Below are 14,536 nucleotides of genomic sequence, written 5' to 3'. Positions count from 1 at the left end.
TGTTTTGTGAGGCAGAACCTGAAGGTAAAGGCAGCATTTTTTCTTTTCCTTTTCCTTTCTTTTTAACCTGCATTTCTAAGGATGTTTATCCCCTGTGGATGTTTGCGCTGCTGCTGTCACTATGGAGAGAAAGCTTTCCCAGATCCAGCACATAACATCTGTACGTTCAGTAATTCACGAGATTTGAAAAGTGGTGTGCCTGTTTAACTGGCACTAACCATACATGGGCCTCATGTGTCCCTTTACAGGCAATAAAAAATATATGGTAACTTGTATTGGATAAACAGCTTCATCAACTGTACTCCCTCACAATGGTTTTTTTGTTTTGTTGTCCTTGTCAGCCATGTTCCCAGGTGTCTGACAGCGTTCTTTATATGAGTATAATGTATTGTATGACCCTTTTGACAACAAAGAGCACGAAGCTTTTAAAAGTACAGTATCCCCCCAAGCACCAACCAGCCACACACCTTCATTAAGTATGCAGCTAAAAAAGCAGGAAGCATATGAATATTGAAATGAATAATGTATAGTTTTTGCTTTTGGCTACAGCAGATCTGAGTCAAACAGGCTTGCTCGTTGCATGTTTCAAGGAACTGCCAATGTCAGTTGTGTTTTTTTTTTCTTTAAATTTAAAATGTACACCATAAATATATGTTGTACTTTTATTTCTTAACACTTTTAAACTGTGAAACAAAACATGCTCAGCCAAAGCCAACAGGGACAACATGTTTGATTCAGGGTCGTGTTTTGTTTTGCTCAAGGCATTCAAACCAAAACTGAAACCCTGACACTGCAGACACATGTTCAATGTTTTGGGCTCTCTCGAGCTCTGCTTCACACAGCACTCAGCGCACCACGAAGTTGGCATCCATTCATTTAATCTAATTTCATTTTAAATACAATATATACAGTACAACATGATACGTGTAAAAAAATATATATGTCATCTTACATCTTACAATACAGTACCATTTAGAGAACAATGGAAAGTAGAACAGACACAGAAACAACATCTTAACACACTCGCTCCACTTAACAATATACAGCACATGTGAACTCCGAGCCTGTTGTAAGGTAGAATCGGTAGGCTTCTAAGTACAAACCCAGTACAATTTCATTAGCAGAAGCTGAACAATAATCCATATATCCTGATGTACAAAAGGAGTTGTTTCATCCACTGAAAATGCTTTTGTTCATGCACTTTGTACATGCTCCACTGGAAGACAGCTCACATTTCAAATGACCTAGGATCCACACATCACAATCACACAGTCATCACTCACTTGGAGCTTTAGGAATCGGACCCTCACGGCCAATATAATTTAAAAAAGTTGGACAGTTACCTGACTGCAAGTGATTCAAAACCACTTTTCTCATTGGGATCTGCCAATGCAGTTACTGTTTAATTCTTGACAAATGGACAGTAGAGTTGGCCATTTACTAGCTGTAAGCACTAACCCAGAGGAAAAAACTGTTTGTTTCTTTTTTTCTTGAGCCTTAAGTGAAATGTAAAGTATAACTGATCCTATGCACACTGTTCACTGAGGGCCCTCGTATGGATTCTGGTCTCCAAACATGCTGCCAATAGCAAGGAATGCTGCGCACAGCAGTTTGCTGACATCCAGTTGAGGAATTTATGCAGCTTTTGTTGTTGTTATCCACAAGATGTAAATCTGTCCATAAATCTGCAGCGGGCAGCTAGTTTTGGCCGGCGTCTTATTTCAAATAAAGATCAGACAGCAATTTCTCCTCCAAAAATATCAGCCAACAACACAGTTGCTCCACTTGGGCGTGAAGCGAATCCAAGCCATCCATTACACTTGTAGAACAGCTAACTGCCCGGCGGTGACATCATGTGTTTATAGCTCATAAGCAGGTAATACTAAGCTGAATTGGCACCATGGTGTGCGTCATAAAGAGGACCACACACGCAGCACAATGTAGATTGTGTTTCCGAGCATCATCCATTCACACAAGATCCCCCTCCAAGGAGCTGATCCATGCAGGTCACGGAAATCACTCACCAAAATGAATGGCGACATTTCAGGGGAAATGCTGAGGAAAAACAATACGCCATATTGTGAGGCGCTGGGCATTCTAATTTCATTTCAGATAGCACATGGGGGATTTGCTGAGGAAGGATTTCGAGGCCAATCTGTGAAAGGTCTCGATCTGTGACACTGAACAAGACCTTGAGGGAAAACATGGAACAGGTGGCTATTGCAACAGTGCAACAAAGCTTCACAAAACTGTCGCAGCATGCTTAATGACGATCTGCTCCAAACTCATGTTCCCAAAGAATGTCAGCATTATGTAAACATTTACCTCTTTATTGCATTGTTGAGTGATTTCTTGAGGCCATTTCAGTGTAGAAACGAATCCATCACTGAACACTGCTCACCGACTGATCATAAGTACATGAACATGAAAAATGACAAGGTTATTTTCAAAGCACGGCTTTGAATTGCTTTGAGAATCACGATGATGATGATGATGAGTTAATACGTGCAGCTTTAATTCTTGCAAACGTTAGCTGCTAAACAACATAAAGCATGGTGGGAAAAATTTGAAAGAATCTTCAAAGCGAAGCCATGCAAGATCCCCCCGCAAAACAGCAGAACAGTGCATGAACTGAGAGCAAAGATCACAGAGAGGCAACCATGTAGGAGCAGAAACACTGGAGTTGTGAGAGCGCAGCATTGGGGAAAGAACGAATTGAGATCCTATAGCTTCAGGGGAGATGTTGTTTTGCTGGTGTAGAGAGTGAGGCAAACACAGACCAATTTACTGGGGGAAAATTGTGCTGTGGTGGGAAAAAAAAAAGAGACCTAAGAGCGGACCTGGCCCATTCTTCACTGTGCAATCTAATCTCAGCTCTTGGAGAAGATGGGTGAAAACAAACATTGTTTTCCTGTCAGTAGCCCTGATGGAACATAGAGCGCCAGTGAAAGAGCTCAGCCCACTCACACACCCGCCTCGAACACAATGAAGAAGATGATTAAACTGGGAAAGAATATTCAAAACTATCAAAAGTGAATTGTGACACGATGAATATTCAAGGCAACAATGACCTCTGATACTTTCCTGGTGGGTTTTTCAAGGAGGAAAATAATTAAAGGCCAAATGGGAAATTTCTCAGAGGATCCCAGGGCTACACTCATGCAGGGATGAGAAATTGTTATTTACTTTGATGGTATTTTCATTTCCAACAAATATTTAGTTTCACATCACAAAAGCTATTCTTTCCCTTCATTTCTAAATAAAAAGTCATCCATAATATTTAGGAAAGCAACAGTAATCAACTGTAAAATGAACAAAAGTATAATAAATCAGAAGTTTACTCTAAGTTAGCTGCGCCGTCTTTCTACACTTGAAGCACCTTCTCTTAAAGAGCCTTCAAACATGCCGTCACAGTAGGGCTGGGCGATGTGGCTGAAATGTCTGTGTTGAACACTAAACTATTCGGATGCTGATATTCATGTATCACGATTCGGCAGATGTATGCAAAATTAAAATGATAAAACAGATGCTCAATACAGTAAAATTTTTTGCCACTGTTACGCTTCATAACCTCAGAAATGTGTTGAGTCCCATGAAAAGGCCAAAACCAAAAATATGTGACTCCGTGTCTTTGTACTTCCTGATTTGTACACCCTGTCCTGGTCCTCCTAAAACAGGCCATAAATGTTTAGTGAGATTTTACAGAAAGGCTTCATAATTTCATTTTACATTAGCTGGACAACGTGTGAGGGACTGATGCAAAAGCAACCAAAGTGCCCAAGTTAACTGTAATGAAGTAATATGAAATGGTGTGGCTCACTGACTTCATTAGGTTTTGCACAACAACAGAGTTGGAGAGGAATAACATATTACGTGACGTGATTACGTGAACATGCTTGTTACAGGATCAATTCACTGTTGGCTTTGAATTTTCTTAAGATTTGCTGACATAAAACTAGAAATACCGAGCATTATAGCCTCATCGTTTTAGAATAAAACAACTTAAATTATACTACCATTGTAATACCATATGACTTTATCACATGTTGGTAAAACATATTGAATTATCGCCCAGCCCTACATTAAAGACTGCAATCAAAAGCTGAAATGAATAAAAATCTATGGAATTTTAAAGAAAAAATATGGATAATAATATAGAAATATGTTCATGAATACTCTGAGGTCAGTTGAACAGTCCATAAGGATGACTGGAAAGATGCTCCACTGACGTTACAACTTGCAGGTATAAAAAACTACAGAGTGATTTTGCAGTCAAACTGAGTATTAATAAATACATTAAAAAATGAATAAATAAATCTGGAAATACATAGATAAGTAAATAATAATAACAATAATAATAATAAAAACCTTTGCCTCATTGACATACTAAGAGTCTGTTATGTGTAGTCCTCATTGGCTGGGGGGTTGTGTAGTCCATAAACTAATACTTCTAATAATGAGCCATTCCTTCTGACTGGCTGTCACCACGATGCGCACACACTCAATGTCGAAGGCAATTTTGTGGTCTACATCTTGAACCTCAATGTTGCCATTTTTAAACTCCCCTAACGTGATATAAGAGGAACACTGTTTCCCTTTTTTAGTCCCAACTAGTTTCTCCCCTACTTCCAGAGCTCCGTGGTGAAGAATGTCATTCTGACGATCATCAGAACCGGTAGAAATCTTAATTTTATTAATTTTGGTAGATTTATTGAAGACTATGACAAAGAAGTCTCCTGTGGAAGGAGGCTTTCCCCAAAAGTACTCGTCCACAGAGCTGTAAGCCTTGGTGGCGTCATAGTTTTCAAAGACGTTGATGTTTGTGTAAAGGCTGGCTGGAGGGTTGTCGGGGATGTCTATGGAGTCCTCCTCGAAGTCGTCGTCCTTCAGCTTATTCTCCGCTCCTTTGTAAGAAGAGTAGTAGCCCATGTGCTGGAACAGCGAGGGCTTGAAGCGGATCACGTCCTTCTGTGCCAGCAGACCCCTGAAGTGGATGAGGAGCCAGTCGCAGGGCATCTCCTGGTAGAACATGAGGAGGAAATGAGCCAGACGTGGGAGGTCTTTGGAGTGGTACAGCTTCCCGATGTAGCCCAGCTTGGAGAACTCCAGCATCACCCAGTAGGAACCTTCCCTGGAGGTGATCACCTTCTTCAGCGCCGTCAGGAAGTTTCTGGAGCAGCGCACATCGTCCTCTAGCATCATGTAGAAGTGAGAAAGATTTGTGCAGAAGTTGAGGAGGAAAGCGTAGTCCACGTTCTGCTTGGAGCGGAAACGGACCCGGTCCTCTGGGTCGTTATAGTTCCTTTTCAAGCCCTCCAAGGATGGATAGTACTCTTCTGGGGCCTGGATCACCAGGAGGCGTCCGGCTATGATGTGGTGAGCAAACTTCCTGCTGATTTCCTGCACCAGATTTTCACACCAGACCAGGTCAAAGTCTGCCAGGTGGACCACAACCACAATCTCTTTGAGTTCCTCGTAACTGGACTGATCAAAGATGGATTTGATCGTCTCTAGAAGATAGTTTCCTCTTTTTCTTTTGACTGAAGACAGTCCGATGGTGAGATACTCTGTGAACAGAAATAAGCATGGTTGCACATTACCAGTTTCAAGTATACTGGAATTCTTTTTGTCTATAAATTGATTCGTTTTATTAATATCCTTTGCGGTATACCGTTAATACGTTCATCCATCAGGACTGTTAATGATTACATTTTTATTACACTTTTATAACCAGTGAAGTTTTGTAAATAGTCCTTATGAACATTTTGTGGGCACATTATAAAGTCTCCGTGGAGCAGTTGTATTTTACTGCTGCACTTTCAATCCTCACGTCAGATATTTTAAGTTTTAGTTTTTATTCTCAGCTCATGTTCACAACTATGATTTACTGTAAACCCCCTCCCAAGCTCATGAACAGTCTGTGGAAATTCTTCTTTAAGCCAACGCTAAACTTACTCTTGCGGCTCAGCGGGGTTCCAGCGAGATAACGATACGTGACATTAATAGTTCCAGAGAAATTACTCAGGTCTCTGAAGGTGTGAACGTATCGCTCTGAGCTCGGAGGGTGGACTGATGTTTCCCTGAGCTGTCTCTTATCCCCTTCCTGGAACACAGTGAGGAAAAACACATTACTTCACATTATGAACATTAGGGAGAAGAGAGAGAGGAAAACGCTCAAGCTGTCATAACCACTGCAGAAAAGAGACGGGAAAGTGATCTTGAAAATTTCTGCTATGAATAATTTAAAATGAAAGGGAAATCTGACTCCCGTTTTCTTAAACTTGTCTCTAACATCCTGTACAAACCTAAGACAATATGTGTTTTGATGTGGCTGAGCTAACCCTCGACGTTTGGAGATGAAAGGAATCTTAAAACCTCTGAAGGCAGTTTGCACAGCCGAGCAAATGGACTTGAGAAGAGCACTGGAGAGCTGAGAATGTGAACTACCGCTTAATAATTTAAATAACAAACACAGATAATGTACTGTGATCACCAACTTTTGATGGCATCATGAATAAGACATAAATCATCTGGATGATTTCAACTTGGGTCCATGCTATGAAAATTTAAACAAGATTCCTTTTTAAAAACAAGCAATTATAAAGACGACAACACGGGTGAGCTGAATAAATACAAGAACAAATTTGGTTTCAAAAGCATTTTTGTTCAAGTTTGTTGTTTGTTAAGAACAAAACCAAATACTAAGTGAGCACTGAAACTAAATTTCTAATTTTAAAAACATACACCTGACAAATTCACTAACCAGCACGTAGCCGTCTTCAATGTAGAGGTTCAGGAAGAGGAGGAAGGTGATGAGGAAGCCGAGGAAGGGAATGGTGGAGCGTTTCCTCAGACACCTCATCTTGTCCAGGGATTTCCACACCAGCCTCATGCTGTACTCGCTCTCACTGGGATCTGCAGGAGAACAACATAAAAAATGACACGTTGGTCCGGCTTGCCTTCAGTGTCGTCAGCCTTCTTTGCCACATGTGAATAATTTGCCTTTTTATCGAGCATCAAACGATTGTGAGGGAATTAATTTTACAACCATACAGCCATGATTTTCCTCCATCAGCATCACAATTATTTTTCCCTGGACTTCTAATGATCTGTGAGAGGGTGGGGTTTTTATTTCCCTTTTCAGTGAAAAACTAAAGGAAGTGCAGGACATAAAGGATATTGACAAAACCCCACAATGGATTACTGATTCAAATCGAATGTGTTTCTTCACTGGCACCAGTGAAAACATACACCAGTTGGTGGATGTACTTCCCCCACCCCGACTGCTCAGTGATGGGTGGTGCTGCTATGGTCCATGGCCGGCATTTCATTACATTCTTATGCTACGATGGTCAAAAAGAGATGCTTTCCTTCGCTCTTATCGGCTTGCCTGTTCCTCTTTGTTGTGAACATGTGACTTTTTCTATTTGTAGATTACAAGCCACCATCACTAAAGGGAGCACTCAATTTTACAATTCAGTTCTCTTTATTTCAGCTTTGTGGTCCATAGAAGAAAAAGACAAAAGGCAAAACATGAGGAGAAAAACACTATAGAAACAATAGGGACTAAAACAGTCCCCACCATCAGTCTTCAGACTCCTAACATAGCAAAATAAATAAATAAATAAATAAAAATAAAAGAGCAACAAATCCACACAACTGAGGGGCCAAAACTGGTTTTCCCTTTAATGATCAATTATTAGTTAAGGTCAATAAATGTTCTGTCAGTCAATCACTTTATCTTTTAACATAAATGTTTAACACAGAGCAGAAGTAAAGTTCTGTCAACAGATGCTGGCAGAACACATTACTTTAAGAGGCACCTTGATACTTGCTGTTGATGGATTGGAAAGTGACTCAGGAGTTTGAAATGGTGACCTTCTGCTCACAAACAAATTTCTTGATCCTTGACAGGCTGTGGTTATATTTGATTTAAAAACAAAACAAACCAAAAAGCCAAACAAGCAGCTGTATTAGCATTATGAAGGATGGAGAGACGGTGGCTGTGAGGGCCAGACTAGACCTTACAAGATGTTTTAAGAAGAAGAATCAACTTTATTGGCAGTATATATATTTTTACATACACACACTGAATTCGTCTTCTGCATTTGACCCATCCTTAGTTGAACACACACATGCAACACCCGGCAAATTACATGCAGTGAAACACACACAGGAGCAGTGGGCAGCATCAGGCGCCCGGGGAGCATATTGGGGGGTTAAGTGCCTTGCTCAAGGGCACATCAGCCGGCTAATAGAGGGGGGGAGTATTTTTCGCATTAATCACTCCACCACACCCAAATTTTTCCTGCCCGTCCAGTGGGGGAATCGAACCGGTGACCCTCCGATCACAAGCCGCTTCTCCAACCTCTAGGCCACGGCTGCCCCCACGGCTCTGAGCTTTCTTTTGCAGAGCTCTTTGGAGCCTTATTCAGATGACTGGGGAACAGGAGCTGGATGTGAGGGGTGAGTTGTTGTACAATTTAATGCAATCTGTATTTAGAAGAAATATTACCTTTGAGATGCTCATGATATTAAATTTTTGGGAGGTACATGCTGATGTGATGCTGTATGAATGTATCCCGCACACATTACAGCCCCGTAAAAACAGTCAAATTTAATAATAATCTGTCACTGACTGTCAGAAGCCGAGGACAGAAACACGTAAAGTCACACAGTAAATTGATTTTTACTGCTTTAACTTATTAATAATTGATTTGCGGTGTGTTTGTCTGTCCCCAGCACTGATAAAACAAAGAAATCACAAAGTCTATTAACAGCAATGAAAACTGTACCATGCAGGGCTTTCAGCTATAGGACAGAAATGCTGTCAGGCTCAGTCACAACATAACTGGCATCTCCTCATAGCAACTGCTCAAGTGAGACTGGCTGAGGGAGAAAAGCCCATGAAGAGCAGCAGCAAGCAGAAGTAACAGCCTGCAGATGTAACAATGGCGTTCGTCCTCTCTTTGCCAGCAATTAGACATCAGCATGCGCTTTTATTCTGCTGCTGCAAAACCCCAGAGATGCTTAATAGAATACAAACTACCTCTAAGCTCAGCTCAATGACCACACACACATCGATCACTTGCACCAGGAGTTGGCCTCACCTGGGATTCGACTAGTCGATATCTCTTTGTGCACAATTGAAAACTGAATTTAACACATCCATCCACTGCGACCAGTGTGGTTTAATGTGGCAGCCTATTATCAGTAATTATTATAATATTTAGAGCCGTTTATCTGCTTTCACAGTAAAATAAGATAAGTACGGCTAACTACAGCATGTGTAAAAATCAGCTTTAGTCATGAACTGGTTCACGGCCGCACTTTTATGTCATTATATGTCTGTCACATATGCGAAAAGAAAAAAGCACCACACCACAAACAAACAGCCGTACTGATTTCATTTAATTACCTGGCATTCAGTTTCAGACATACAATGGCACGGCTTGTCAGTATGAGAACAGTTTAACCTTCTAACCTATAGAGACATATAGGCTGTCTGTATTTCATGCTCTCTTTTAAAGGTACAGAATTAGCACTAATGTGTCCATGCAGACAGAATGTCCTCGATACCTTGTACATGCAGGTCATACAAATTCAATTATTCTGACTCTGTGGCACTATTTTCAAAGCAGTATATGCTGCAGCGCCTCCATTACATGTGCAGCGTGTCTTCAGTAAATTGCAGAGTTCTGCTGTAGAAAGCTGAGTGCAGCATGATGTAGATGAGAAGAATCATTAGGGCCACTTTGGAGGAATTTCAGCTGATGACTGCAAGCATACAAGTCCCGCCGTCACCACAGCTCAGGTAACTCAGTGCCTGCCTCGTCTTCTTTATTAAGAACCGACGCAGCAGCACATACTGAAACATCTGACCCACAATCAAACCAAACAAATAAGCTTTGCGTGTTCCAGAGGGACAGTCACAATTAAAGAGCTCTCTGCTTCATGTTGGAGGGGAGTTTATCTCTCAGACTGGAGCTTTGGGTGCCTATCCTGATGAAACAAGACAAAGTGAGGCGCCTTTCTTATTTCAATAATTCAGCGTGGGCTCAGAGCAGGAAGAGGATGAGATGCTTATGCTGTCAAAGGCGCAGCTGTGAAACATGCTCACCCCAGATTTAACTGACTGCGATGCACAGCAAAATACCTAAAACATCAGTCCTGTTTCCAGTCTACTTTACATCCTCGGAATATACTGGGATATGGAATACATATACATATATATATATGTATCCATTAACACAAGGGAGGCATTTGTGTGTTGTTATGTTCATTCTGGTGGTGTGAACCCAGAGTGGAAATGCAGCAGTGAAATGGACTAAGTGTGTTTTAATGGGCGTGTCATCCTGGCAGTCACACACACTCGGATGTCTCCAGCACCATTTCGGGACACAGCACACTCCCAGCAGGCTGAGGCTGTTAAATATCCATTATGCACTGTGTGTGTGTGTGTGTGTGTGTGTGTGTGTGTGTGAACTGAACCAAATAAACCACAACACTGCCTCTCTGCTCGCTTACACCCAGCGTGCTGTGCACTTAACACATATCAACTGTCTTTCCCCAAACTCCTTCTGAAAAGCATGCTCTCACTGAGAGGTTGGATCCTGCTGGACTGACATAAAGGGGTCTTGAGTGCAACAAAACTGACAAAAGCACAGTGCATCAGCTGTGACCTGCCAAATTCCACTGGATTTTCATTCTCCTGGCCAAACGTTAAATTTAATCAAACATTCTCAAACCTGGCATTTTTTGTTATTTGATTGTTGTTGTTTCCCCCTCACACACCATGTTTGCTGTAACAAACAGGCACATTCTGCTAGGAGCCAGGGTTCCTTGTGATGGTTACAACAGTTGCTCCAGGAAAAGATAAGATACGTCGCCCATAAAGCCTCCAAAAATCTCCTGGGGAAAACTATCACCTGGTTGAATCACAACATGACAAGTGCCTTGGGGTTTGGAAATGGTTCTCTGCTGGAAATTTTCTACCCATCACTGTTTGACGTCATAGCAAGCTGAGGGTCATTATGTTGCTGTGCAGGAAGATGATAAACGAGAGGGCGAAAACAAGACAAACAAAGACAACAAAGGAAATGGAAAATTTCCCAGAGTTTCCATTAAGTGCCTGGTACATATCTGAGCACAACTTAGGACATGGAGATTATTTTTTAGGAATTTGAATGAAGTCTTGTAATTCTAAATTATTACTACTTGTGGAGTTATTTAGTAGTTATTTAGTTATTTAGTAAAAGCAATAATAAATGTCCATCAGTCATACACCTGCTACGTTTTCAAACTTCTTGTTTTGCCTGATGAAAAGTCCAAAAGTCCAAAGTCCAAAAAGCTATTTAATTTATCAGAAATTTAGCAAAATCTGACATTTGATGAAAAAAATAAGTAGCCGCCCTATTGTCTCAGCACTAGATACATTAGATTCCTCACAGTACAGTCAGGAATTAGGACCATTTATTATATATGTGTCACTGGCAGTGATGAATATTTTTTCCGTGTTCCGGGCAACCTTGGCGAGCTATCTCTGGACTCGTTGTCAATGCCCCCCATGCTTCTGTGGCAGCCCATACAAGATGACTGATCTAGGAATTGTATTCTTTTCCCCTGTTACACCCCCCCCTCCCTCTAAGAGAGAAATCTGATGGCGGCAGTCTTCAAATGGAAAACAAGGAGCTCCCCAGTGAGGAGAAGGCAATTATGGTCTGGCCTGATGTGCAACCTAATGCCAAGAATTCTATATCACACTGAAAAAACAAAACAAAACAAAAGGCCTTCCAGTCCCTCTCCATTCGTAATGGCTTGATTGCCGCCGAGTGGAAGCAGTCCTCCTGCATGCCAACGAAGCCACTTTTTGTTTGAGTGCTGTGAAAGGAGAGTGAAGAGCAGAGTAAATGGAAAAAAGGTACGGGATTGAGCAGTGCGGCGCCGACATGCCACAAACATGAGTCGGGTTCCACAGTAATTTCACATCCCATCTTCCCAAGGTTGTTCCTTTTGAAGTCATTTCCACAAAAGTGAAACCACAATGTCAGGGTGCCTTGGAGAACACGTGGCTGAGGCTTGGCTGAGGAGTAACACCTGCAAACCAGAATCTGAAAAAATCTGAATAGATTACTTTTTCGTAAAAAAAGAGGAAAGTTTGTGCACGGTATCTGCATAATGAATTCATCCTTTTGAATGCTGGCAGCGAACTGAGAAAGGCAGAATAATGAAGATGAGATTTGAAAATAAAACGTTCTCCTCTGCAAGTCGCAGGTACACACAACACCGAGTCCCACCATGTGTTATTCAGAAATCAAAATAACCTCTTAACAAACACTTTCCTTGCCGGATTGAATCAACTCTCAACTTTCGATTTAAGCCTCTCCCGCTTATAAAATGTGAAGCGGTGTTTTGTAATGGGACAATCTGGAAGGGAAACTCATTGTGAATAAGGAAAGGAGGATAGATTAATAAAATGGGTAGCAGAAAGCAACTCTCCCACATTTCATCTTGTTATCTGTTTTACATTATTTCCCCTGGGTATTCTGCACCTTGCAGATATACAGCGCTGCACAAATAATCAATTAAGCCTGCAGATTTGCAGGGATTCAGCATTTGCTTTGTGTCAGGCCTTCAGCCACTTTCAATGGATTTTCTTTCTCGATTAAAAAGCCGGGAGTAACAAAGGCTTTTGTTGATAACAAAATTGTAGTGCAGGGCGGAATAATACGAATAAAATGGCTGTTTTGTTAATAATTCAAATTGGTCAAACAGTTTACCAATTACTACATTCTAGGAGCCTGCCGAACAAAGGAATCTGTTATCTACAAAGACAAGTGACCCTTGTCAGACATCCACGCCCTTTAAAAAACAGAAATTATCTTAATTATTGGGATGCAATGGAGAATTGTCATTGAGGGTCTTATCAATGGACGGTGTGGTAAATTGAAGCCTGAAACTACATCACTGGGACACCTACCATGTAATGCCTGTAAACCACATGTGTCACAACAGCCAATCACGTCTGAGGTTGATAACCTATTGTCTACACCACAGTAATCTTCCATATTATTTGAGGTGACAACACAAACACTTTTTTACTCTGATTTTCTTCTTCTTTCTCCCCCATAAGCTGCCAAGTGGTTTTCTGATCATAAAATGGTCCCAGACATGATGTGCTTTACTAATCCTGGCTGCATGAGACTCTGGATGCCAGTCGCCAGGGACCCAAACAGATGTACCACCTCGCGACAGCGGCAGCAGCAGCAGCACCACCTTCCCCCATCGCCTCCCTGCTCTGGGCCTGTCAACGCTGTCAGCAGCTTGAGCTCACTCACTCTAATGTGAGCAGGAGGTGGTGTGGAGGTGGCCGTAGAAGGAAGAGAGAGAGTGTGTGTGTGTGTGCTGAATATGATGCGTTCCCCACAGACTCACCCTCCCTCCACCAACACCACCACCACCACCAACTGCCACCGCTACCACTACCGCGGCCCTCGAGGGAGAAACAAGCAGTCCACTTCCAGCTGTTCTCCCATAAGGAACCAGTGTGCAAGACAGCCATGTAGCGCTGAAAAAACCCCAAATGGTCTCAGCCAGTTAGCCTGTCAGGCTCTCCGATTCAAGAGCATTTCCAAGCACTGCCAGACAGCCCTCTGGACGATTCGCTGTCCTTGCCTTTAAAAGCTCATACAGCGAGAGGATGGTGCCTTGTTCTCGTTCCAGGATGTGTTGGCGACATCAACAAAGCTTTTCAATTCATCAGCATTAAGGCTTGTTTTCATTTTGTCAGAGCAGCACTGGCACAGGTGATAAAAGGTACTAGAGAACATTTTCATGAAATACTGAGCAAGTGCCAGCCATTGATGCTACCTTCAGAGCAATCAAGCATCAAAACATTTAGAACAAACGGCTGTGGCCCTTTTTCTACTGCAGTACAATCATCCAGATCATCCAGTCTGTAACTGAAATTGGACTATAAGAAGCTTCCTCACATCGGTCCATACACCCACCCCCCATTTTGATTTCTGCTTACTTGGCTGGAGAGGAAAAGGTCACATATCATTTATGGCTCTAAATAGACTCGTGCCATCTCTGGACAGGCAATCCTTAATGCCATCAGTGATATGGAAGTAAGACTGCATTTATGACTTACGCACTCGTGAAACACAAACTGACCGCAATCAAAAAGCTTAACGTGCAGATGATGTGGCAACGTGCACAGCCCTTGTTTCATCGCGGCGGACCGCTGAGAGGCTCTCAGACTCACTGCACTGATGTGTCGACGTGAGCGAGATTCAGGATGTCGTTTGCTTTTGAAGCTTTGTTACCCTGCACGCTTTCAGAGTCTTGTTTAGATGTTTAAAGTCAGAGGGAAATATATGTTCCAGCTGCGGTGAGCACCGTGACAACTTGAAGCATGAGAAATGATTCACATGTGGCCAAGTCTCTCCAAGGCCCTTCTAAGCAGTTAGCACTTTGACCCAGATTAGCGCTCTGCCAGGGGTGCACTTGGGAGGGATGGCGATGGAGGAGTGTG

General features: G+C 42.0%; 1 protein-coding gene across 1 annotated transcript; it reads right to left on the bottom strand.

The window, feature by feature from the left end:
- Positions 1-794: 794 nt before the first annotated feature.
- On the bottom strand, positions 795-7,170 carry mgat4c (mgat4 family member C). The gene is made up of 3 exons (XM_046395289.1): positions 6,764-7,170; positions 5,956-6,103; positions 795-5,567 (listed from the first exon to the last, which is right to left on the bottom strand). Exons 1-3 carry the CDS (start codon positions 6,890-6,892, stop codon positions 4,411-4,413), a joined length of 1,434 nt encoding a protein of 477 aa, XP_046251245.1. The 5' UTR covers positions 6,893-7,170; the 3' UTR covers positions 795-4,410.
- Between the last annotated feature and the right edge of the window lie 7,366 nt (positions 7,171-14,536).

The sequence above is a fragment of the Scatophagus argus genome, chromosome 7, assembly GCF_020382885.2.
Source record: "Scatophagus argus isolate fScaArg1 chromosome 7, fScaArg1.pri, whole genome shotgun sequence".
Classification (NCBI taxonomy): domain Eukaryota; kingdom Metazoa; phylum Chordata; class Actinopteri; family Scatophagidae; genus Scatophagus; species Scatophagus argus.
This window is presented reverse-complemented; position numbering and strand designations above follow the sequence as displayed.

Bases quoted from the DNA above. Each gene is read 5' to 3' on its own strand.
- mgat4c (XM_046395289.1), bottom strand. From the start codon at position 6,892: ATGAGGCTGGTGTGGAAATCCCTGGACAAGATGAGGTGTCTGAGGAAA. The intron at 6,104-6,763 runs GTTAGTGAATTT...ACTGTGTTCCAG, and splicing joins TTGAAGACGGCTACGTGCTG to GAAGGGGATAAGAGACAGCT. The intron at 5,568-5,955 runs GTAAGTTTAGCG...TTCTGTTCACAG, and splicing joins AACCCCGCTGAGCCGCAAGA to AGTATCTCACCATCGGACTG.